The following is a 26751-nucleotide window of genomic DNA, read 5'->3' on the forward strand; positions in this document are numbered from 1 at the left end:
TGTTTCAGTATTTTTATCCCCTGTGCCCAGCAAAAAACCCTCATTGCTCTGTTAAGCTTCCTGCGAGCCCGTTCCATGGCTCCATATTTGACTGCCCCTCTCCACACTCTACGGGGAACGAATTCTGTCCACACCAAACATGTACCATGCAGTTTTTGTTTGATAATCTCCAAGTCTCTCTGCATGTGTTGCAGGAGCGTGAGTCCCGACAATTTCACCAGATCATTCTCCCCCAAGTGGATGATCAACAAATCCGGACATCCCCAGTTCAATAAGTTAGATGTGATGAAAGGAAGCAGGTTACCCCGCCGCATGCCGCTCTTTCCCTTAACACCTCGTGTTGCCTGCTGGACAGTCCCAGGGCCCGACCATATATCAGTCTTTCTGCGAACTTCGCTGCCCAGTGGATAAAGGAATGGCCTACCAGCCATGTCACCATCTTGCCCTGCGACGGGGCAAACGTATCTCCTGCAATGGAAAAATAACTGTAACGTGTATTCATCATGTAAACCCCCCCCCCACCCACCCCCTTTTCAAAACTCTTCGGCTGTCATTCCCTGCCTCTCAGGGCCTCACATATCGTTCACAACACCTTGATTTCCAGCGGCCTATCGCCCTGATCTTCGCCCAATCCCATCCCAAATGCGCCGTGGCCGTAGCTGCCCCAATTCTGAAGGAATGTGTGCCAAAACCCATGGCCCGGCGGCCCGTCCGTCCCAGCGCCAACCTCAGCACGCGTAAAAGCTGAAAACTGGTGAGCTTAGACCCTGAACTGTGCACAAAAACCCCGGCGTCCCTGCTTGCTCTACATGTAGCTTGAAAATTCCTCCATTCCGTCACCGGGCAAGCCAACACATTGCCACCTTTATCTAACCATACCCACTTTCCCGTGCCTAGCTGGTCAGTTTTTGATCGTCTAAGCCAGATGCCCAATCGATCACCATGTACGCACACCTCCCTATAGCGTATACCAACAGCTGCCCCAACGCCCAACAACTCCGACACACAAAATGCTCCAAAAAACATCCATACCATACATAACCGGAACAGTGCTAGCTCGTATCCGTCTGCGCAACACACCGGCAGTACATGCAACAATTCTAATAACAAATCAAAGTCAATGGGTTCTCTGGCCGACCTACCCTCTGCTGCTCTAATCCTACCCCAACCCTTTAACATTCTCCCCAACAAATCATTCCTAGCCGGGTCGTGATCAAAAAACAATTTCCCGTAAAATGATACACCTGCCAGTTTTCCCCCGATAGTTGCCGCTGATAAACCTCTCCGTATCATGTACAGCACGAAGCGCAAAGCACGATGCTCTAGCTGCTTTTCCCTCTGTTCCCAAAAGTTTCCTGCAAACCGCTCAAAGGATTGAAAATCCAACCAGGCCAGCCGGTAACTTCGCCGAGTGGAATCCGCTAAAGACATCTCCACAAGCCCCGTGATCATCATGCCCCCCATTCCCAAATGTCTGCTGGGACCGCTGTCTTGGACTGTTCTGCTCCTGGCGCCAGGTTGCGAAAACGCTGCCACTGTGAACGAGACAGGGAATCCGCAATCTCATTGAAAACACCTGGTATATGTACAGCTTTAAAGATCACATTCAAAGATAAACACTGCGGCATAAAACGGCGCAACAAGCGCAAAACCCTCAGGTCCCTTGCCTTCTGTCTATTAACCAGCTCAACGACTGTCATATTGTCGATTCTGAACAAAACTGTCCTATTCGCTAACTCCTGCCCCCATACTGCCATGGCTACCAGAAGGGGAAAAAATTCTAGAAAGGCAATACTCCTCCCTTGTTGTAACCAATATGCTGGCCACGCCTCTGCGCACCACCTGCCGTCCCAAAAGATCCCAAAACCATGAGCTCCTGCTGCATCTGAAAATATCTGTACCTGCCATACTGTCTCTTCCTCGCAGAAAAACATGGATACCCCATTGAAATGTCTCAGAAATGTTTCCCACACCCTAACGTCTTCTCTAAGGCCCATTGAAACTCTTATTCTATGATGTGGCAACACCGCTCCTGACATAGCCAACCCCAACCTCCTGCAAAAAGTCCTCCCCCCTCTGACTGCCCTACAAGCAAAGTTCAGGTACCCCAACAGCTTCTGAGCTGTTCGCAGATCAATTTCTCGTGCCTCCTTCACAGTTCCCAAAAATTCCAGCATGTCTTTTACTTTTTGTTCCGGCAATCTGGCTATCAGTGTAATGGCATCCAACTCAATGCCCAGAAAGGTGAGAACCGACGCGGGGCCTTCAGCCTTTTCGGGTGCCAGCGGGACCCCCATCTGGTGTGCCATGCCCTGAAAGGTTGCTAAAGCCTTTGCGCAATCCCCGGACTCCTTATTCCCTACAAACAGGAAATCATCCAAATAATGGGTCACCGCGTAATGCCCACTGATCTTGACAAAAACCCACTGCATGAAAGTGCTAAAAGCCTCGAACAGAGCGCATGAAATCGCGCAACCCATGGGCAGGACCCTGTCCACATAGATTGCCCCTTCAAACTGCATCCCCAGGAAATCAAAATCCCCAGGGTGTATTGACAACAGTCTGAAGGCTGATTGTGCCAGTTCTGCCCTGTAACCACACAACCTAACCAATTTTATAGCATCATCCACCGATGCATAAACTACCCTGGTGTCCTCTGCCACAATGAAATCGTTGACAGATGTGCCCTCCGGCCATGACAGGTGATGTATCAGCCTAAACTCACCCGGGGCCTTCTTCGGCACGACTCCCAGTGGGGATATCATCAAATTTTGGCTCGGCCACTCATAAAATGGGCCCGCAATTCTGCCAAGGACAATTCCTTATCCAGCTTTTTTCTCACCACCTGTGGTAGTTCCTTTGCAGACCGCAAATTGTCTGCCCAGCGCCTTTCCCGTGGACCTTGGTAGCTGACCCTGAAACCCTCTCGAAAACCCTCCGCTAACTTAATCGCTGCTGCCCTATCCGGGTATTTGTGCAGCCATGGTAGAATGAAGTCTAGCCTAACTGGCGTAGGCCCCCTTTGGAGCAGGAGCCCCCTGAGTCCCTCTACCTTTCGTTGCTCTCCATTGTTCGGCTGGACTGGAAAGCGAAAAACATTGCGTGACCGGGTGACGGCCCCCGCATTTGGAGCAATCGTGTTTAAATTTGCAGGGATGTCTGGAACCGAACTCTTTGTTAAAGTTCCAGCAAGCTCCTGTCGTGTTAGCAGTTGTTCTCTGTCCAACGGCCGCCCCTCCCGGGGCGGGACTTGCCTGAAACGGCTTATAAACCACCAGGAAACCGCTGGCCGTGTGGGTAGATGCCGTGGACTGCGACAACGCCATCCATTGCATCCATAACTCTGGGTCTACATCCCCCCCACGGCTTCTCCGGGTTGATACTCACTCGGGCTCTGAACTCCTCATCATAACTCAACCAGGCAAACCCCCGAAGTGCATCTGCGCTTTCCGGATAATGTCCATATATTTAAATAGCGCTATGGCCCTGTCTGGGTATTTTTCGCAATAAATGCTCGCGAAAATCAAAAACGCTCATGTCCAATTATCCATATTAATTGGCACCCTCGGCCTTCGGGACAATTCCCATTCTTCCTCCTTAGACCCTTCCTTGGCTTGTATGTCCCTATGTAAGAGTTTAAAAACATCTACATACTCGTGTCTCCATATTCTGGCATTTGTTTTTTCTGCTACGTGTGAGCCCAATGGCATAGCCAAACCCATGTAGGGAAGCCTCTTTTTGTGATCTCCCCCTTCTTTCTCTTCCGTCCCTGACTTCTCTCCCGTCACCTTGTCCCCGCTCTCACCTTCGGCTGAAGCTCTACATTGTGGCTCTTTACCTGTCTCACTGCCCTGTGTGTCCTTAGTTGATAATGGGTCAAGTATTGAACCGTCACCTACCCCCACAGATCTACAAACCGGAGCGTCCCCCACCCCTGCGCCATCCTCCCAAACCGACCACCATTGCCCTTTACCTCTTGCTTGTGTTCCCACGGGTCGCAAAACCTTCCGGGCCCCACGCCCACGTGCTTGTTCTTGCCTCCTTTCATGTGAACCTCCGCTGGTATCCTGATCCTGAAAAATAGAAGCGGAAAGAGGGGTTGCGCTGCTCCTGCGCCCTCTTCCCCTCACCCTCATTCTGTGTACCTCTGTCTCCCTAATCTCCCCTTCTTCCCACTCGTCAAGCTCCTCTTCATAGTCCAGTTCAAGAACATCTTCTTCACACACATCCATTCTCTTATCCACACTTCCACTCATCATCGTGTGGTTTGCTGTGATCTCATCATGACCCTCATGGCACCCACCATCTCTGTGTTGTCCCCGATCGTGCAGAGTAGGGAAGGCCGCCGAAGACCCCTCTAGCGCTTCAGACCAACGTGCAGAGGCCGTGTTGCGCCCCATTGGCATCACCTTCTTTCTGCCGACCTCTTGTGTTGGCATTGACCTTCCGCGCCCTGCGTGGCCGTGTGCACCACTGATCCCCATTGCGCTACCTAACCCAACGGCCGCACCAGCCTCCTGACCCCTACCGCTCGGAACCCACACCCAACTACCTTTTCCGGCTTCTTGTGACATATTTCCTGCATTCCCTAGATTTTCTGCTGGCCTCTTTAGCTGCCGGCCGTATGGCTCGGCCATCTCACGCTCCATGCACAATTGGGCCCACCTATCCTCTGTTTCCGCCACTATGCGGCGTTGCTCCCGAATCCTGGCCTCTAAATCCCATGCTTCGCCCACGTCTAACCTACCCGCCCAGGGGACACCCTGGCCCGTGCTTGTGAAAAGCTCTGCTCCCCCCCCCCCGTCTACCTTGGGCTGCCCCTTGTTGGCCTTGCCCTGGCCGGCTGTCTGTCTGGGGCCCTTGCCTTTCTTTTTTGCGTTATTATTGACCCCAGCCGGGTTGGCTCCGCCCCTGGGTAGCGACAGGTCCATGGGCATCATGTCTATGCTGGGTGCGGGGAGCTCCTGTACCACAATTTCTTGCGCGGGGGCCCGTCCACTGAGTTGTCCTCGTGGGGTAACTCAATATCCCCTGCCTGCTGATTTGGCTCTGGCACGTCCCCTGCGGGCCCTGGCTCACTCGAGGGTCCCTCCCCGTCTCCCAGTTGACTGGTGGGGGGAGGGTGTGCCACGCACCTTTGCCACCGCTGCTTTTTTGGGCTTTTTTGCCCTCTCCGGGGATGTGCAGGTGGCTACCACCGCCGCTACCCGGCCGGACGCAATGCGCGTCGGCCGCACCATCCCCACCCAGGCCTGCTCCAGAACCCCAGGCCTGAGGAGGTCGGCCTGGCCAGCTGCGCCTAGTATGCGGAGCGCGGCCTGTACCGCCTCTGCGTCATGGCTGGTTGCCATGGCGTCGGGTTGGAAAGTCCTTCCGCCCTTTATTGACCGCCCCCTTGCTGTGGGCTGAAAAAACCTGACCGGAAAGTCTGCGGAGGCCCTGCGGCTTGCTTGCGCGCAACACGCCGCCGCTCACGCGTGGCTGGCTCTCAGCCTCCCATAGACCGTGCCTTGATCCAGAACAAAAGGTTTTTTGTTTTTTTGGATGTTTTTGATATATATATATATATATATCTCTCCTCAAATTATTATAATTTTTTTTTTAATGATATATTTCCCCTCTTTTATTTATTTATTTGTCTGTTAGTTGCTACACTCCGTTAATTGACCCCCCCCCCCCCCCCCCCCCCGGGCGCGCGGCCGGTGAATTCACGAACTGGAACCGCCGTTAGAAGCTCCTCAAAATAGGCCTGAAGGCCGTTGGGCGGGGCCCAGCGCACCGCGGCCGGCAGGATCCAAAAGCCCCCCACTGTCACTGCGGAGCCGCGGCCGAAAAAACACGTGTGCTCCAAAGGGGGGGAGCGGCACGCTGGGAGAGCGCTGCCGCACCCAGTAAAGGTATGCGGACTCGCGCAGGGTGGGGCAAAAACACGTGGCAGCAAAAGGAAACTGGTGCGGCCGCTCGAATGAGCGAGTTGCCGCCCATTAAAATTTAGACCAAGCCCCGCGCGGGAAGGAGGACGCGCATGCACCGGCGAGCGGCTTACAAAATGCACTCAGGATACCACCCTGCCCGCGCACCCACACTACCTGATTTTCTTAACTGAAAAATCCCTAGGGACCGGCCAAACTAACCGCGCAATGGGCAGCGCGGAAAGAGGCCGGTCCCTCCACCCCCAACCCCTTTTATTCCCACCCCTTAAACCCACCCCCACTTACTTTTCCCCCAATCCCTGTCCCGCGCCGTCACTTCCTTCCCGAAATGGCCCGCGGGAAGACTAGAGTGTTGCTCCTGCTTCCTGCGGGTCCCTCCATAGTGTGTTGGGTGCAGCAGCCCCCGTCACGATCCTCACTATCTGCAAAGCAGACAGTAAACATTGTGACGGGGTGGGCCAGGGGGGCCAGTACGCTGCCCATGCAAAGTGCATGTGCAGTGCAGGGGCCCTCCTGGGGCACCCTGCACCTGGTCTCTGCCAGCCTTTACATGGCAGTGCTACCCCCATGTAACCACTGGCAGGGGGTCGTAATTCCCAGGACTGCGCTGCTTGCAGCGCTGCCCAGGTGGATTAGGACCGCCAGCACTGCGTGCCCCTCCTGTGGAGGTAAACTTGCAGTGCTGGCGCTCCGATCTTGGTGCAACCGCCACGGTCCTAATGTGACGGTCGGAACGCCACTGAGGCCCAGCATGGTTCGTAATGACCCCCTTTGTGTCGCTACAATAGAGTCTCAAGATGGATCCCTGTTCTTACGGAGGAAAGTGCCCACTCCATGATTACAAATACGCACATGGACATTCAAACCTCTCATCTATGTTCCACACGTATGGAGCCAAGGGGCCGAAGCAAAAGATGAGCAGACTTTAAGACATGCAGACATTGCTCTCCTGATGGCAACAGACATTAAAGGTCTGTCCTTTCCACTATGAATAAATACTGCCACTACTGCAGTTCTGTCTCATCCTGGTAACAGGACAGTAGTCACTTTCTAAAGTGGGCCTCTGGAGGGTTACTTTGGGTGACCCTCCTGACCTCAGAGCCACACTTCGTTTTCTCAGTGGCTCAACCCTTTAAAAAGGAGTTCCTTAATAACCATGCAAGATTAGTGTATTCACTGAGGCAAAAACCTATAGATATATATTGTGGCTTTATGAGCAGTATAACAAGACAGAGGGCACGCACGAGAAGCTTCCATCCCAACATATGCTCTTTAGAAGCTCCCAAAGAGGATGAAGTGGTAATCTGCAGATGTGGGCTGGTTGGAGGGAGCCAAGACCGCTAGGTTACGTCAGGTATGCAAGCCCACAAATCAGGAATTGAGACAAACCTGTGCAAGTTAGGGAGGCTATGGCCAGATGCCCAGTTTATACGAATAAGATGCAACTCACGGGTATAGACAGAAAACCTTAGTATAGGGTCTATGGTGTACCACGCTGTAGGTGCCTACAGATATCTCTGGAAAAAGATTGCTGGGATGCACCCAAAACAGATAGTAGGTGCAGGCCATCTCTGTGGGTGGAATTCAGGAAACATATGGAAGGAATGCATTTAGATTAAATAGAAAGGGAGGTGGGAAGGTGGGATGCAGAACCCAGCACTTTCGACAGACACCTCTGGATCCTGTGTGAGGTTTACCCAGTAGTGGTAAAGATCCAACCCAGAGAGATTCACAGACACCTCAGCAGCAGTTCGCTGATATACTATGCAGACGTAGTAGAGGTGTAACCCTTAGGGGATCCACGCAGAAGCAATGAAAGCGCAAGCCACAAAGACCTCCATAAGACAACTCAGTTTGCGCTCGGTTCTGCGCCACCTGTTACAGTTGAGGTTACCTAATACACCTCAGTAGAGGATTTATTGTATCCACCCAGAAATGGTTAAGGTACAAGTCAAGGAGGTTCACAAACACCTCAGTGGAAGAGCAAGGGAGTGTAAAGTAGGATAAGGGGCAAAGAGGGCAGGATTTCCGGTCCTGGCAGGCGGAACAGTAGATGCCACAGGATGAAACTTCAGGAATACATCCTTAACCTGTTCATACTTTAAACGTGGATGCTGTGCAAAGCGAATATAAGTAGATGTAGTAGTCTACACCAAGCGTTTCGAGGGATGCAGAGGAGACCTCATGTCATGTGACTTAGGGGCGCAGTGGGGTCACTGCAGTCACTGTGACATTTTGTCATAGGCAGGATGGCTAGGAGCTATGGGACTGATAGTCATGTACCTCTAAAAGGAGTCTGCCAACAATAACCACTTGTAATAAATACAAATGAACTTGCAGTGACAGTTCAAAAATGTGCAGAGACCTTCACATACACTTGTATAATTCAACAGTAATCTAGACTGCAGTGGATCACTTCTATGATCCTACTGTGCTCAACAACTTAAATCAACAGTTGTTTTTTTAGGGAAATGACACACTGCAATAATTACCAGTGATTTTGGTGCCAAATTGTGATCTTGCACCTTCATGGAATCGAGCCTTAGGGACAGGAGTTGGCTTCGCCTTCATGTGTCTCTCACTCATGCTCACCACAGAAAAATTGTGGTGTACACCTTGGTTGCAGCATTGGAATCTGTTAGACCTGTGAGACTAATCTCCCCCAAACATTTTGCCTAATTTCCTAATTGCCTCAAGTTTTTGCTGATTATTTTTGTTGGCCTTAGGACCCTGAACACTTAACCACTGCTGAACAGTGGAAAGTGCATGTGCATGTGCTTCTCCCCTAAACCTGATAACATTGGTGTATATACAATTAGCCAGTTGTGGCTCGCTTTGCTCACAAGGATTGGGTGTGGTGCGAGGGCGTGGAGTGTTGGGGGTGTATGTTGAGGTGGGAGGGGGTAAGATTCATAAAAAATAAATAAAAACATACTTGATCTGCTGCGCCGCTCCTCTATCTCCCATTGCTGCAGGCACAGGTTCCCAGCCTGCCCTGCGGCCAATCCTGATGCTGCTAAGAGCAGTATTAGGATTGGCTGGGAGTGCCCATCCATGGCGCTCCCAGGCAGGCAACTGTGTTGCTGGGCTGGAGAGAGCCTACTGTGTATGTGTTTGGCCGGCCAAACATACATGTGCACTGAGGAGACTGCACAGTGCACTCCCCTCACCGCTCCTTTAAGAAACGGAACAATTTATCATTTAGTTTGTTAAAGGTTTTGCAGCTTCTACTGCTGGCAGGGGGAGGAGGGGGCTGACGTTTCTCCACCCTAACGGAGGAGCCGCCGCCGCTGCGAATGGCATATTTAATTTACTTGTAAGTCCCGCGTAAAGCGGTATACCATGTACCCAGGGCCTGTAAATTAAATGCTACAAGTGGGCCTGCAGCACTGCTTGTGCCACCCACACAAGTAGCCCTTTAAAAATGGCTCAAGCATGCCACTGCAGAGCATGTGTGCAGTTTTTTTCCTGCCATTTCGACTTGGTACTTAAGACCCTTTGCGTACACTCCCCTTTTATGACACAGGAGTCATCCATAAGGTAGGCCCTAGGTAGCCCATAGGGCAGGGTGCTGTGCAAGTAAAGGTAGGACATGTACTTTTAAGTTTTGCATGTCCTAGTAATTAAAAACACCTATATTTGTTTTTTCACTATTAGGAGGTCTACTCCTCTGATGGGTTAACATTGGAAATATGTTATTACACTTTTAGGGTGTCATTTCCGATTCAGAAGAAGTAGCTATGTCATGTTTCATATTATTGTTGCCTTGCTTACTGTTGCTTGAAACTAAGGGATATCAAAATCTCTACCCCTGCTCCTGTACCTGGTTTTAACCCAGATACTTGCCCCAGGAAAATCAACGCATCTCCAGGCTGCTTGGGGTAGAACCAAGCATCGATCATATTGCGGGAGTAGAACCAGTCCATTGCTCTCTGAACCAGTGCATCGCCTTGAGTGCCTAACGCTTGGAACCGCGCATAACCGTTGCAGCAGCTTGGAGAGATTGACGTAGACCCTCGACCGCATGGAGAAACCTGGCGCATTTCACTTCAGAACCAACAAATCTCAACTCAGCACTTCGACTTTGGAACTGACGCATTGCCACTACTGTGTGAAAAAAAATCAACGCGTCACCTCGACTGCAGGCCTGACATCAATGCATCCTTCGACACATAGCTCGTCTGCACCCAATATCTTGCTGTTGCAAACAGGATCAAGGTACTCAGTTCACAGGGCCTGCGTGGCTCATGCCCTCAACCTGCATTGCTCTTGTCCCCAGCCTGCACTCCATCGCGGTTGGCCTGAACTGTTGACTTTGCACCGGTCCAGCACGACCAGATAACCCCCATTGGCGCTTACTGCTTTTACCCTCAAGAACTCTTTTTATTCTTTAAAAATTCATAACTCGACTTCTGCTTATTGGATTTTTGTAGTTTTGGGCTTGATTTATGTATACAACTTTGTCTATATTCCTAATCTTGTGTGAGGTCTCCTTTGTGGTGTTTTCATTGTGTTACTGTGTGTTGTTGTGCCCAAATACTTTACATTGCCTCTTTAGACAAGCCTGCCTAGTCGGTGCTAAGGTACTACATGGTGAGCAAAGGTGATCTTTCAGTGTGTATCTGACTAACCGTGACTAGAGTGGTGGTCCCTTTGTGGACTGGGTGTATACCCATGCCAACTAGAGACTCTTATTTCTAACAGTCCATTTTGGTTCTCTTTGTTGCAGGAGCTAAACTGTAACAAGATGTTCTTTACCCAGACAGGTCTTGATATTGTATTCCTGTTCTCCAAACATTCATACAGTAGCAAACTGTTTCTATTTTTGTTGGGCTCAACATGCACCTTCTGGTCTTCGCACCCTCTCCCTACATTTTGAGAGTGGACATTTTTGGCCTGAAATGGCAGATATGCATTGTAAGTGGAATGTTACAACTGCAGATGCAGGGCACACCAAGCCACCTTCATGTAAGTCACTACCTCAGGGATGTGTAAATAACTCGGATGCTGTATGAATCAGCCTTCATGCGTGGGTCATGAGTACAGGAGGCATCTAGGTGGTTTTGAGGCACAGACGCTTGGACCTGCCATTTTACATTTCACAACAGTTGTTGCTGCGAAGGACAGAAACAAATGCATCCTACTTGTGGATAAAAGCAAAGAAACATCAAAATGTTTCTGTTCTGTTAGCTCACTGGTACTCTTTTTTTCTCAAAATGCAGGCAGCTTGCATAAGCTGTATTCCGAGGTATCTAGCACGCCACGTATGAACATCTATCCAACTGGTTCCTTAATAATTTTGCGTAGTTTAGAATTGGATTTGGTTTGGCATTGGAAAGATTATATTTTCATGCTAATTTCTGTTAATACTAACAGAAGAAAAAAACAGATGAGGTGCACCTTAGCCCTCTCACTATGTCGTTTCTTGGGGGTTTGTTCCTGTTATGCAAACGTTTTTGGAAAGTAGGTGTACAGGCTTAAAACTGGTTAACTTTATGCCATTTTAATGTGGGGGGCAGGGGGTTAGCATTTTAATACTACTCATTATGAATGGTTACTCTATTACCAGGTACATTTTTGACATTTTTGCCACTTTCTCTGGAAGGTACTCTAAAAACATTTTTGACATAGCATTTCATTCAGTTATTAATAAACTTCACTATTGTTTACAGATTTCTAACATGGAATGGTCTTCCTTTTAGGGATAATGGGACTCCAGTGGGCCAAAAACCTTGGGAGCTCTGTCAAAGTCACTATCAATGACATTAATGAAAAGTCAGTGGAAATGATCTGGGAAAACTGTCATCTAAACCATATGAAGGTACTAAATAACCAGGACTACGAGGAAGAAGATGGTGATTGCACTGCAGACGACACTGAGGAACCCGTGGGTTCGGTGGAGATCACTATGATGGACGCCAATGTGCTAATGCATCTGAGAGCATTTGATTTCATGTGAGTATACCTTTTTTGTACCTCACAAAACTGGCAGCCGAAACTCTCCTCTGCACTCATTTGTGTGGCTTCATGTTAAGACACTTGTCTCAACAAAAAACACCTCTTTTTATCACTATCATGATTCTGACTTCTCTGCATTTCACAGACCTTGCCTCTGCCCCCCTTTATGCAAGTTTGGGCTCCAAAGAGTGATTGAGTGTCTATAGTGCAGCATACGTGCAGAGGTTCAGCATGCTGCTTCACGTAGTGCGATGCTTCATCTACATCAAGTCTTCATTTTCCTGCTGAAGCATTATTTTATTATGTACATTGTTTGCTTCTTATGCTTGTCATGCTGCTTCCCAGCGCCAAGGTGTGAGGGGGCACTGAATGAAGAGTAGTTTGCCCAAGGGCATTGTCAGTACATATCACACATTGATATTCTGCCACTTACTATGCATTGCATGCCAGCTGTCCCAGTATTTACATTTATCTAATTCTAGTGCTTATGTTGGTAGCTGAGAATTATTCCAAAGATTTTGTGTGAGCTGTTCTGTGGGGTCCAGCTTGTCTATACAGAGCTGCTCGCTCTTTTTACACTGTTTACATCTTCTATCACATTTATTGTCTATAGAGCTGTGAAAAAAAACCCTCTCAAATGTCTTCTTTTACACATCAAGGCATGTTTGACCTTCATCCAGCCCTCACCATGTCCTTGTATTAGATAAATATAACCCTGTGATAAAATAATGCACACAAATTACACTTTGTCACCATTTATTAAAAAACAATAGCCACCATTCAGAAGCACATTGCTTCTCATGATTCATTGAGCTGTGTGTGGAAATCTGTTTAGGAGAAATAACTTGAAGTTTTTCCTTTAAAAGTGTGTCAGTCTCACATATTGGCTGGGAGAAATCCTGGTCTGTTCCTCCTCCCAAAGCTGCATAAGCTCAGTGATGTTTGAGGGCGTTCATTTATGCACAGTTCTCTTTGGTTCCCAATACAGCATTTCAGTGGAGTTAAAATGTGGACTTTAAATAAATTGGCCATTCCAAAATCCAGGTTATTATTATTTTTTCAGTCATTCACTGTTATGATTACTGGTGTGTTTTAGATCATTGTCATGCTGCATGATCTACCTTTAGCCAAGCTGCTTACCCCAGCAACAGTTATTACCATTATGTCTTATGACAATCCGCACCTTAACGTCCACAACAATCTTACTGTCTGTTGTTCTCCACCTTTCCATATGAGCCTTGAGAAAGTCATTTGGGACGAAACGTTTGTTGGCTGTAGCAATGTATGTTTTTCCATCTAATTACCATAAAAAACCAAACCGGCATTAAATGTTCAACTGAGTAAAACTTGTGGACTGTTTGATTCCCGTATCAACTGATAAGAGTGCTCCAATATACATTTATTTTCAACCATCTCCTTTTTGGGGAAGGATGGATATTCTGTTTCACTATAAGTGACTCAATACCTGATGCAGTTGTTGATTCAGTACTACAAAAACAAAGAGGGAGAAGGAGGTTGTGGGGCTGGGGCTGTCCTAATAGCCCATATAACATTACAAAAGAGGCGCAGCTATAAGATCTAACACAGGTTGGACAGGAAAAAGTATTTCCCGTTAGAAAAACTCTCACTCACCAGGGTTAACCCTTGGTGGCATGGTTCATCATTGGGTCTCTTCCCGTTCCGCTACGGGGCGGGGCGTGCTACGCCCTACGGGATACGTCAGAGTACTAATATAGTCTTGTCAATGTGAATCACAGGAGGGATAGGAGTGGTGGGGTCTCGGGTGAGTTAAAAATACCTGTCTCCTAGTAATTCCAATGATTTAATAGATCTCTTGGAGGCGGTGTGATTAAAAAGGGGATGCAGGAGTGGGGGATGTAATGCACCTGACTTCCTAGTCTACATGTTTCGGAGCCTTACCCCTAGGCTCCTCTTCAGGACCAAGGTGGACTCCCTGGTGCCACTCCTTGTTTGACTGACTCTAATGAAAGCATAAATAATACATGCTCTGTGATATGGTGCAATTCACCTTACTAATGTGGTGTCATAAGATGATACCTATAGTTTATGGTGTCCGTCATTGATACTGAGTAAGTAGTATTTGGATTCTCATATCAGAAGAACTGAGAGGACTCAGGAGCTCTGAGAACTGCTGTACCCGAGCTGAAGTGGGCAACAGTGCCAACGTAGTCCTCCAGAGACAAAGCCTACCTTGGACTTGCCCACTCACTGACGTCGCCTGCAGCCTCTGCCCGCATGCCCCGTCAACTGTGAGTGCTCCAGATGGAGAAAACCTGACAACTCAGGATACCTCTGCACCAATCACCCCTGGCCCATGGAGAAGTGGGCCGAAGGTGTCCCTCCTTCCCCGAGCATCTCAAGACTTGAACCCACTTGTTGGTTCCCCTCGTCTGGACTCCCTGTTCAGACCTGCATCCTCTTTTCAACCAGGCTGATCCCCATTGACTAACATAGGGCACCCAATGCCATACTACACCTCTGCACCCGGCGCCTCAGTGCCGCCTGGTGTGACCTGTTGGTGTAGTTCTGACCCTTGTCCAGCAGATTGGTCCCATAAGTCACTGTCCTGTACCTGTTTGCCTTATGTGTTTTTCACCCTTAGTATAACATTGCAGCTTCCAAAAATTGCACTTTAGACTTTTCAAAACTGTGAAGATTTTTCTTGCAAAAAGCACTTACCTGATCAGATTGATTCTGATGCCTAAAAATATATAAAGATACTTGTGTTTTTTTGGAAATTGGTGTGGATTGAGTTGTGTCTCATTTATTGACTGTATATTTGCAGTTGTCTCACACTCCTCTCTGATAAGCCTAAGGCTGCTTGACCACACTACACCCTAAAAGAGCAACTTGGGATTGCTTGAGCAAGTCCCTGCCCACTAGTAAGGGAACCCCTGGACTCTTTGCACAATATATCTCATTGTTATATACTATATAAAGGGCCATCTTTCTACACCCAGCCATATGGAAATCAGTCTTGACTTTACTAATTAGTCTATGGCTGTCTGATCTAGATCCCATAACCTATATTCCATGGCTTCAGCAGTTACTGCAGCATCAGTGAAGGGAAAAGGCCCATTTGCTCTGCCTTCATCAGACCTTGATAAAGAAATAAAGATGTGGACAATCTGATGAAGAAATAAAGATGTGGACAAGCCGAGGTAAAGAATATCATCATCATTCCTGCCTTGTGCTTAGCTAAATTTATGAAGCCCCTGTTGTGGCTGCTCACAGCTGAAAACACTGGGATAAACTAGGCAGTTTGGCAGCTTTCTGTAGAGTGTTACAGAAGAAATCCTTATCCAGCTTTCTGTCTTTCATATATTTTATAAATGTATACTTGACTCACTCTGCCTGGCTAGGAATACCCAGTAACTTTAAAATAGTAGTAAAGAGTGCTAAAATAACCATGTGCCTCAACAACAGAGTTTGTAGCACACCCACATTATTTGAAACAACTCAAACTTCAGCCATTGAGATGTAAGTGCTGAGCTCTCTTTTGAAAAAGGGGCCATTGTAGCTCAGATTTCCATTGTGCGTTGTGTGCGAGCGAGTCTTCGATACAGTCTACACTCACCTGAGTTTGACCTTATCCTGATACTTTTCTGGTCTGCCCTTAAATTCAACCAGCCATAACTTCAGCTGTTAGAGGTACGTCCAATTCTTTAAAAAAAATCGAAGATCAACCTTTGTGAAAAATGTCTTGAAAATCCTTATCCACAGAAGCCTCATCAGGCCTGCCATCTTCATAATTATTGATAAAGATTTCTTAGTTGCCGACCACCTCTCCAAAGACCACTCGTTCATTTAAGCCTAGGTACAGGCCTTGTCGATGGCAAGCAGGAGGACCTCATCAACATCTGTTCCATCCATTTCAGAGCGGTCAATAACGATGACCCCATAGACTACCACACCATGATTCTGTCATATGGCAGACCTTCCCAGACCGTCAACAGTAGCACTAACTGCTGCCTCCTCTTTATCGACTAACAGCATCATAAATGCCCTTTACAGTTCCTCTTTGCCGTTGAAAGTGACAGCACCCCAGCCTACTCAGACTTCAGAGTCCAAAATGGAGGCTGACGTCAGCGACCAGGCGAACACCTCGGACAGAGCGTATAGTCCTGCACAACTGGATGTGTTCTGTATACTGGAATTTGACAAGACGACTTATGATGAAGAAGAGGAATAATAGGCTAAAGCTGCAACAAATGGTGGTCACATCTTGGAGGCTGACTGCTCAATAGCCTGTAGGAGACATACAATGGAACCACAGGAAATACCTCCTCTTTTTAGTGGTGGGTCAGCACTACTAATTCAGAGTGCTCTCCTTTGGACTGAGCTCTGCACCCCAAGTGCTTGGCGCTGTTGACTGCCTTCTTGCAGCAGGGTTACTAGGTATGCCCATACCTCAACAACTGGCTCCTCAAAGCTCCATCAAGTGTAGAGGCAATCACTGTTCTATCCTTTAACAGACAGAATGGTAATGACAACGAACACATCTATGGAGTGCTGTTGAGCCCACTTGCAGAAACTGACGAACAGAGGCTTCTGATTGGACTCTGAGACGAGCTGCACATCAACATCTTGGAGCTGTGTGCCATATGACTGAGCCTGCAGTCATTCCTCCTCGGGCTCGCCGGTTAACCCTTTCTGATCAGAACAGACAACCCAACCTCGATGTATTACATCTCAAAACAAGGAGAAAAAAAGTCTAATTTTTTTATCAAAATAAGCACAGACAAACTTGGGCTATCTACAACAAGGTGGACTTCACAGTGGAACATCCTCCAGGGTGCCAACCGCATTCTTTCAAACTGCCATGAATGTTAGCTTCACCACGACCAAGTGGCTTAAATCTTTCACAGATGGGGTTGCCCCACATTATATCTGCTCGTAACTCTACAGCACAAAAAACGCCAGTACTACGCCAGCAGTCTCTGGGTACCTGCCTTTTCAATAACACTGTGGAATGTGTTTGAACATGTCTTCAGTCCATTTCTTCTGATCCCCAGGGTACTGAGAAAACCAAAGGTGGATTACTCTTCCGCTGACCCTCATTGACCCAGAGTGAGTGGCCTTGCCAGTACTTGCACAGTAAACTCCTGAGACAGTCCACATATGCAGCAATACTACTAAAGATGCATCGCAGGCTCATCTCCAGACACCCTGGAAAGATCTTCCGTCTTCACCTCATCAGTGAGCCTGCAACCTTGTACCTGATCGTATAGAATGTGGCCATTTGGACATTCCAGTAGAATGCAGAAAAACTATGTCACAGGCATTTGAACCAAAGATGGCAAAGACCTACAGCACCAAATGGAAGTGTTTCTGCACCTGGGGCCGAGACAGGGTCTTGAACCATGTCTCCATGTAACCCAGTCAAGTGCTACCATATTGTCTGAATCTGGTCACAGTGGTCTTCAATACCTTTCAGTGAGAATGCGCCTTGCATCAGTTTCAAGGTTCATCATTTTTGTTTTCACAACAGATTATAAAGCAGTTCATAGAAGGGATTTTGAGAGCCTTCCTGTCTGTGTGAAGCCCTTCAGCGATGTGGGAAACTGAACACGGTTCTGAATCAACTCATGCTGCCTCCTGTTAAACAGATTCATAAGGTACACCTAAAATGTATCTCTTGGAAGACCGTACAAATGTTCCTTGATTTACCAAAATTAAGTTAATCCTTTGAACCAACCTGAAGTTTGACTAAAGTCCATTCAGACTTTAGTTTGAAATAACCAGTTGGCCTTTTTTTTTGTTTTTCCCCAATCCAAATCATAAGTATCCAATGAAAAGTAGAGGTCTAGTTCTAAGGTAAAACTAGTCCCAAGCCCTAATGCAACACACACTTATATTTTTCCAAGACTTCAGGGTGGCCCTCTCCCTTGGGGATGTGAGAGGGTCTTTTGACCCACTAGGAGAAAAATGGTCATCCTTTTTAGTTCATTGCATAGTTACTAAATATCATAGACTAAAATGCTGTTAACTTGCCTCACTTACCCCTATGTCTTGCAAGATTTCAAAAGTCAATACAAGAGATACAAAAACGTATATTTCTGAGGGTTGAGAGCTGATTCTACAGAATGAAAATGGCAAGTGGCTTTACTGAACCTAAGAGAAATGGTGACATCAGGTTATATTAGGCCTTTAGTACTTAAATAAGGGTCTCCTGGTGAAATCGTTTATATACTGGAAGCCATGCAGATTAGAGACTTGAGATATTGATTTATGTGGTGATACTTTCATATGCTGATTTTAAAAGATTCTCTTTTTCTGGGATTTATAATCTGAGATCAACACTATCAGTGCAGATGTCCACTCTTTGTCTGAACTCTGCTTCAAAGTTGTTCATAAAGCTTATTTTGGAAGTGGTAATCCATTGTCATCTTTAAGATTCCATTCGTACATTATCAGGCCTCAAAAAATCATAAAAATGTTACTAGACCTGCAGGTTGAGTAACTTGAATAATCTACTCAAACTAACAAATGTACTTGACCCGGAAACAGGCTTTACATTGTGTGATACTAGGCAATTATTGAATTTTACAGTCACCTTTTTGTTCATTCTCATGTATGAGTGCACCTTCAAATATGTGTGTTCAGCATTTCTGCTGTAAAAAAACAACCCTCTTTTGTTTGATTAAATACACTAAACGTTTGTTCCATGTATAATAAATCTAGCCCACATATAGGGTACACATGATCCATGTTTGAATTGCCTTTAAGTTTACTAATAGCTTTGCCATCAGGGTAGGAGTTTTTCTTAGTATATGTTTAAATACTCACTTTTAATAAATATATTACTAATGCATGATGTTGGTAGCGTACTGTCATTTACAGACAGTAAATCTCCAGGAAATGTCTAAAAAATCTTCCCACTAATCTGCAGCTTTACTGATGAAACTATATAGTGTATTAACAATAATCTGTGAAAATTGTGTTTCAGAAAACATTTATCATTTGCACATCACCAAGTAAAGTGTTCTGACTTTTCTCATAAAATATTTTTTTCATCAAACAGAAGTAGAAAACCTGGTCTTTCACAGCTACTGAAATATATTTTTAAATGTTTGTAAAGTTAACTTAGTTATATAAATGTTGTGTGTTAGGAAAAACCTGATACCAAAAGCCTTTGATTTCACATAGGTCAGACAGTTCACCTTACAAAATCCTGAAACTCTGCAGTCACAAGGAAAAGTATTTGCATTGGAAGAAGACAAACTGACTTTTGACCTCTGTCTGAACACAGAGCAAATGTGACAAGAATAAGATTTAAAGGTATCTTAATTGTTAATTCAGATTCTGACTGAACAGAACACCTGTTCTTTGTCCACTCACCAGAAGGGTCGAGTGGATTCTAAAAATAGCTCAACCTCATAAAATAAAACTTTCATAGCAAGTGGTCGAGTATATTTTTCGAGCCCTGATTATGTAGGTGATTGGATGGCCAGTTTCCAGTATTTCGCTGCTAACCAAACAAATCTTAACTAGTCTACAATTATCCCTTTGTCCTGGGGTGTTTTTTCATCAGTCGGAGAAAGTCTTATGTAAACTGACAGTAGAGTCTTAATTTGCTAGGAGCGGTGATGAACTTCAGTGTAGGTCCAGCATTTCACCTCAAAGGTGGATAACATCCTTTAAAAATGTAGTGGAAAATTGTTCCAGCCATCTTATTACTTCGGAGTGTCAGTTCCAAACTCTCCTTGGGCTAATTGCTTATATAGTGTTCTGGTTCCTATTAGCTTAACTTCAGATGTTAATTCTGCAACATCATCTCAGGCTCGTGACCCACATTACTTTTACCAGCAAGTTTTCAATTATGCTCATAGCTGGATACTAGGATCCAGCTTGCTGATGGGGCAAATAGACCTGTTTGCCATGGTGAATGAGAATCAGTGCCTGACATTGCAAATAGACCTGTTTGTCATGGTGAATGGTACTCAGAGCCTGAACTGTAAATGTTATGTGGGACTGAGAAATTCCAGTTAGATGCTTTTCTTTTAGGTTGGACAGCAGGCTTAATTTATTTACCCTGTTTTGTCCGACTCTTCAAAAGAGAACGTATATCTCCAGGATTAGCCTTTTAGTCTCATTTTGGACATACAGAATGAGCTTCTCATAAATCCTCTTCTAGAACTACTATCTTGTGTCCCCCAGTTATAGATTTTAATTTAGCAAAGAGGGTTGATTTTTGACTCATTCCCTGCAACTTAAGAGCTTGGCTTTTAGAAAGATTAGCTTAAGTAGTTGAGCAACACTAAAGAGAAAAAAAAAAGATTTCTGACGAGGCACTACCGAACGAAGCAAGTGGATAAGTTTGCTCCACTGACTTTTGGAGAATAATTTTAGTCATCTTCAAATGGTGTTTTGAATTTAATTTTGTGCTTGGGGGCTGCATGGATTATGGAATATGGATTGGACTGTGGATATCTCAGGAACTCAAGTTCTTCTGCCCATCTACCCGCCCACCCACCCGCCCATCTAGGAGGAGGATGAGGGGGAGGATCAGGATGAGGAGGATGATGAGGATCAGGAGGAGGAGGATCAGGATGAGGAGGATCAGGATGAGGATGATGAGGATCAGGCGGATGATGAGGAGGATGAGGATCAGGAGGATGAGGAGGAGGATGAGGAGGAGGATGAGGAGGAGGAGGAGGAGGAGGGTGAGGAGGAGGGTGAGGAGGAGGGTGAGGATCAGGAGGATGATGAGGATCAGGAGGATGAGGATCAGGAGGAGGAGGATGATGAGGATCTGGAAGAGGATGAGGATCAGGAGGATGGTGAGGAGGATCAGGAGGATGGTGAGGAGGATCAGGATGGTGAGGAGGATCAGGAGAATGATGAGGATCAGGAGGAGGTGGAGGTGGAGGATCAGGAGAATGATGAGGATCAGGAGGAGGTGGAGGTGGAGGATCAGGAGGATGATGAGGAGGATCAGGAGGATGATGAGGAGGATCAGGAGGATGATGAGGATCAGGAGGATGATGAGGATCAGGAGGATGATGAGGATCAGGAGGATGATGAGGATCAAGAGGATGATGAGGATCAAGAGGATGATGAGGATCAGGAGGAAGATAAGGATGATGAGGATCAGGAGGATGATGAGGATCAGGAGGATGATGAGGATGATGAGGATCAGGAGGATGATGAGGATCAGGAGGATGATGATCATCAGGATGATGAGAAGGATCAAGAGGATCAGGAGGAGGAGGATCAGGAAAAAGATCAGGAGGATGATGATGATGATGAGGAGGAGGAGGAGGATCAGGAGGAGGAGGAGGAAGATCAGGAGGATCAGGATCAGGAGGATCAGGATGAGGAGGATGTGGATCAGGAGGAGGATGTGGATCAGAAGGAGGAGGAGGATCAGGAGGAGGATCAGGAGGAGGATGATCATCAGGATGATGAGGATGATAAGGATCAAGAGGATCGGGAGGAGGATCAGGAAGAGGATCAGGAGGATGATGGGGAGGAGGATCAGGAGGATGATGAGGAGGAGGATGAGGATCAGGAGGAGGAAGATGAAAAGGATCAGGAGGAGGAGGCGGATCAGGAGGATCAGGATGATGAGGATCAGGAGGATGATGAGGATCAGGAGGAGGAGGAGGATGTGGATCAGGAGGAGGAGGAGGATCAGAAGGAGGATGAGGAGGAGGAGAAGGATCAGGAGGAGGAAGAGGAGGATGAGGATCAGGAGGAGGAAGAGGATGAGGATCAGGAGGATCAGAGGAGGAGGATCAAGAGGAGGAGGAAGATCAGGAAGATGATTAGAATCAGGAGGATGAGGATGATGAGTATCAGGATGAGGAGGAGGATCAGGAGGAGGAAGATGAGGAGGATCAGGAGGAGGAGGAGGATGATGAGTAGGAGAAGGATCAGGAGGATGATGAGTAGGAGGAGGATGATGAGTAGGAGGAGGATCAGGAGGACGACGAGGATCAGGAGCATGATGAGGAGGTGGAGGATGATGAGGATCAGGATGAGGATCAGGAGGAGGATCAGGAGGATGATGAGGATCAGGAGGATGATGAGGAGGTGGTGGAGGATCAGGAGGATGATGAGGAACAGGAGGAGGAGGATGATGATGAGGATGATGATGAGGATCAGGAGGAGGATGATGAGGATCAGGAGGAGGAGGAGGAGGAGGATCATGAGGATGATGAGGATCAGGAGGATGGGAGGATCAGGAGAATGATGAGGATCACGTGGAAGATGAGGAGGATGAAGATGAGGATGATGATGAGGAGGGTGATGAGGATGATGAGGAGGATGATGATGAGGATCAGGAGGAGGATCAGGATGAGGAGGAAGATGATGTGGAGGAGGAGGGTGATGAGGAGGAGGATCAGGATGAGGAGGAAGAGGATGATGAGTAAGAGGATCAGGATGATGAGGAGGATCAGGAGGATGATGAGGAGGAGCAGGATGAGGAGGAGGAGGAAGATGATGAGGAGGAGGATCAGGAGGTTGAGGAGGATCAGGAGTAGGATGAGGATCAGGAGTAGGATGAGGAGGATCAGGAGGAGGAGGAGGATCAGGAGGAGGAGGAGGAGGAGGAGGAGGATCAGGTGGAGGAGTAGGATCAGGAGGAGAAGGAGGATCAGGAGGAGGAGGATCAGGAGGATGATGAGGATCAGGAGGAAGAGGAGGATGAGGAGGATGATTTGGATCAGGAGGAAGAGGAGGATGAGGAGGAGGAGGATCAGGAGGATGAGGAGGATCAGGAGGAGGATGATTAGGAGGATGATGAGGATCAGGAGGAAGATGAAGAGGAGGATCAGGAGGATGATTTGGATCAGGAGGAAAAGGAGGATGAGGAGGAGGAGGAGGATCAGGATGAGGAGGAGGATGATGAGGATCAGGAGGAGGAGGAGGAGGATCATGAGGATCATGAGGATGATGAGGATCAGGAGGATGGGAGGATCAGGAGAATGATGAGGATCACGTGGAAGATGAGGAGGATGAAGATGAGGATGATGATGATGAGGAGGGTGATGATGAGGAGGAGGAGGATGATGATGAGGATCAGGAGGAGGATGATGATGAGGATCAGGAGGAGGATGATGATGAGGATCAGGAGGAGGATCAGGATGAGGAGGAAGATGATGATGTGGAGGAGGAGGGTGATGAGGAGGAGGATCAGGATGAGGAGGAAGAGGATGATGAGTAAGAGGATCAGGATGATGAGGAGGAGGAGGAACAGGAGGATGATGAGGAGGATCAGGAGGATGATGAGGAGGAGCAGGATGAGGAGGAGGAAGATGATGATGAGGAGGAGGAGGATCAGGAGGTTGAGGAGGATCAGGAGTAGGATGAGGATCAGGAGTAGGATGAGGAGGATCAGGAGGAGGAGGATGATGATGAGGAGGAGGAGGATCAGGTGGAGGAGGAGGATCAGGAGGAGGAGGATGAGGAGGATGATTTGGATCAGGAGAAAGAGGAGAAAGAGGAGGATGAGGAGGAGGAGGATCAGGAGGATGAGGAGGAGGAGGATCAGGAGGAGGATGATTAGGAGGATGATGAGGATCAGGAGGAAGATGAAGAGGAGGATCAGGAGGATGATTTGGATCAGGAGGAAAAGGAGGATGAGGAGGAGGAGGATGATGAGAAGGATGAGGAGGAGGATCAGGATGAGGAGGAGGAGGAGGAGGAGGATGAGGATCAGGAGGAGGATGAGGATCAGGAGGAGGATGAGGATCAGGATGATGAGGAGGAGGAGGAACAGGAGGATGATGAGGAGGAACAGGAGGATGATGAGGAGGATCAGGAGGATGATGAGGAGGAGCAGGATGAGGAGGAGGAAGATGATGAGGAGGATCAGGAGGTTGAGGAGGATCAGGAGTAGGATGAGGATCAGGAGTAGGATGAGGAGGATCAGGAGGAGGAGGATGATCAGGAGGAGGAGGAGGAGGATCAGGAGGAGGAGGAGGATCAGGAGGAGGAGGAGGATCAGGAGGAAGAGGAGGATGAGGAGGATGATTTGGATCAGGAGGAAGAGGAGGATGAGGAGAAGGAGGATCAGGAGGATGAGGAGGAGGAAGATCAGGAGGAGGATGATTAGGAGGATGATGAGGATCAGGAGGAAGATGAAGAGGAGGATCAGGAGGATGATTTGGATCAGGAGGAAAAGGAGGAGGAGGAGGATGATAAGGATGAGGAGGAGGATCAGGATGAGGAGGAGGATCAGGATGAGGAGGAGGATCAGGATCAGGAGGAGGATGAGGATCAGGATGAGGAGGAGGATCAGGAGGATGACGAGGAAGAGGATCAGGAGGATGATGAGGTGAAGGATCAGGAGGAGGAGGACAAGGAGGAGGATCAGGAGGAGGATGAGGAGGAGGAGGATCAGGAGGAGGATGAGCAGGATAATGAGGAGGAGGGTCAGGAGGATGATGAGGATCAGGAGGATGAGAATGAGGAGGAGGATCAGGAGGAGGAGGATGAAGAGGAGGAGGAGGATCAGGAGGAGTATGATGAGGATCAGGAGGATCAGGAGGATGAGGATCAGGATGAGGATGAGGAGGAGGAGGAGGATCAGTAGGAGGATCAGTAGGAGGATGAGGATGAGGATGAGGAGGAGGAGGAGGATCAGGAAGAGGAGGAGGAGGATCAGTAGGAGGATGATGAGGAGGAGGAGGATGAGGATCAGGAGGAGGATCACGAAGAGGAGGAGGATGAGGAGGATGATGATGAGGATCAGGATGAGGATCAGGAGGATGAGGATCAGGAGGATGATGAGGATCAGGAGGAGGATGATGAGGAAGAGGATGAGGATCAGGAGGATCAGAGGAGGAGGATCAAGAGGAGGAGGAAGATCAGGAAGATGATTAGAATCAGGAGGATGAGGATGATGAGTATCAGGATGAGGAGGAGGATCAGGAGGAGGAAGATGAGGAGGATCAGGAGGAGGAGGAGGATGATGAGTAGGAGAAGGATCAGGAGGATGATGAGTAGGAGGAGGATGATGAGTAGGAGGAGGATGATGAGTAGGAGGAGGATCAGGAGGAGGACGAGGGTCAGGAGGAGGACGAGGATCAGGAGCATGATGAGGAGGTGGAGGATGATGAGGATCAGGATGAGGATCAGGAGGAGGATCAGGAGCATCAGGAGGATGATGAGGATCAGGAGGATGATGAGGAGGTGGTGGAGGATCAGGAGGATGATGAGGAACAGGAGGAGGAGGATGATGATGAGGATGATGATGAGGATCAGGAGGAGGATGATGAGGATCAGGAGGAGGAGGAGGAGGATCATGAGGATGATGAGGATCAGGAGGATGGGAGGATCAGGAGAATGATGAGGATCACGTGGAAGATGAGGAGGATGAAGATGAGGATGATGATGAGGGTGATGATGATGAGAGGAGGGTGATGAGGATGATGATGAGGAGGATGAGGATCAGGAGGAGGATCAGGATGAGGAGGAAGATGATGATGTGGAGGAGGAGGGTGATGAGGAGGAGGATCAGGATGAGGAGGAAGAGGATGATGAGTAAGAGGATCAGGATGATGAGGAGGAGGAGGAACAGGAGGATGATGAGGAGGATCAGGAGGATGATGAGGAGGAGCAGGATGAGGAGGAGGAGGAAGATGATGATGAGGAGGAGGATCAGGAGGTTGAGGAGGATCAGGAGTAGGATGAGGATCAGGAGTAGGATGAGGAGGATCAGGAGGAGGAGGATGATGAGAAGGAGGAGGAGGATCAGGAGGAGGAGGATCAGGAGGAGGAGGAGGAGGATCAGGTGGAGGATCAGGAGGAGGAGGATCAGGAGGATGATGAGGATCAGGAGGATGAGGAGGATGATTTGGATCAGGAGGAAGAGGAGGAGGAGGAGGATCAGGAGGATGAGGAGGAGGAGGATCAGGAAGAGGATGATTAGGAGGATGATGAGGATCAGGAGGAAGATGAAGAGGAGGATCAGGAGGATGATTTGGATCAGGAGGAAAAGGAGGATGAGGAGGAGGAGGAGGATGATGAGAAGGATGAGGAGGAGGATCAGGATGAGGAGGAGGATGATGAGGATCAGGAGGAGGAGGAGGAGGATCATGAGGATGATGAGGATCAGGAGGATGGGAGGATCAGGAGAATGATGAGGATCACGTGGAAGATGAGGAGGATGAGGATGATGATGAGGAGAGTGATGATGAGGATGAGGGTGATGAGGATGAGGAGGAGGATGATGATGAGGATCAGGAGGAGGATCAGGATGAGGAGGAAGATGATGATGTGGAGGAGGAGGGTGATGAGGAGGAGGATCAGGATGAGGAGGAAGAGGATGATGAGTAAGAGGATCAGGATGATGAGGAGGAGGAGGAACAGGAGGATGATGAGGAGGATCAGGAGGATGATGAGGAGGAGCAGGATGAGGAGGAGGAAGATGATGAGGAGGAGGATCAGGAGGTTGAGGAGGATCAGGAGTAGGATGAGGATCAGGAGTAGGATGAGGAGGATCAGGAGGAGGAGGAGGATCAGGAGGAGGAGGAGGAGGATCAGGAGGAGGAGGAGGATCAGGTGGAGGAGGAGGATCAGGAGGAGGAGGATGAGGAGGATGATTTGGATCAGGAGAAAGAGGAGGAGGAGGAGGATGAGGAGGATCAGGAGGAGGAGGAGGATCAGGAGGAGGAGGAGGATCAGGTGGAGGAGGAGGATCAGGAGGAGGAGGAGGATCAGGAGGAGGAGGATCAGGAGGATGATGAGGATCAGGAGGATGAGGAGGATGATTTGGATCAGGAGGAAGAGGAGGATGAGGAGGAGGAGGATCAGGAGGAGGAGGAGGAGGAGGAGGATCAGGAGGAGGATCAGGAGGAGGATGATTAGGAGGATGATGAGGATCAGG

General features: G+C 48.1%; 1 protein-coding gene across 4 annotated transcripts in view; it reads left to right on the plus strand.

Annotated features, from left to right (window-relative positions):
• Window positions 1–26751, plus strand: part of TRMT1L (tRNA methyltransferase 1 like) — a 274234-nt gene that overhangs the window by 146600 nt on the left and 100883 nt on the right. For all 4 annotated transcript variants that reach the window (XM_069231501.1, XM_069231499.1, XM_069231498.1 and 1 more), the window contains exon 11: window positions 11636–11888. In XM_069231501.1, the coding sequence (XP_069087602.1) occupies window positions 11636–11888 (253 nt within the window). The remainder of the gene's footprint in view (window positions 1–11635; window positions 11889–26751) is intronic.

Source organism: Pleurodeles waltl, chromosome 4_2 (genome assembly GCF_031143425.1).
Source record: "Pleurodeles waltl isolate 20211129_DDA chromosome 4_2, aPleWal1.hap1.20221129, whole genome shotgun sequence".
In the NCBI taxonomy this organism is placed as follows: Eukaryota; Metazoa; Chordata; class Amphibia; order Caudata; family Salamandridae; genus Pleurodeles; species Pleurodeles waltl.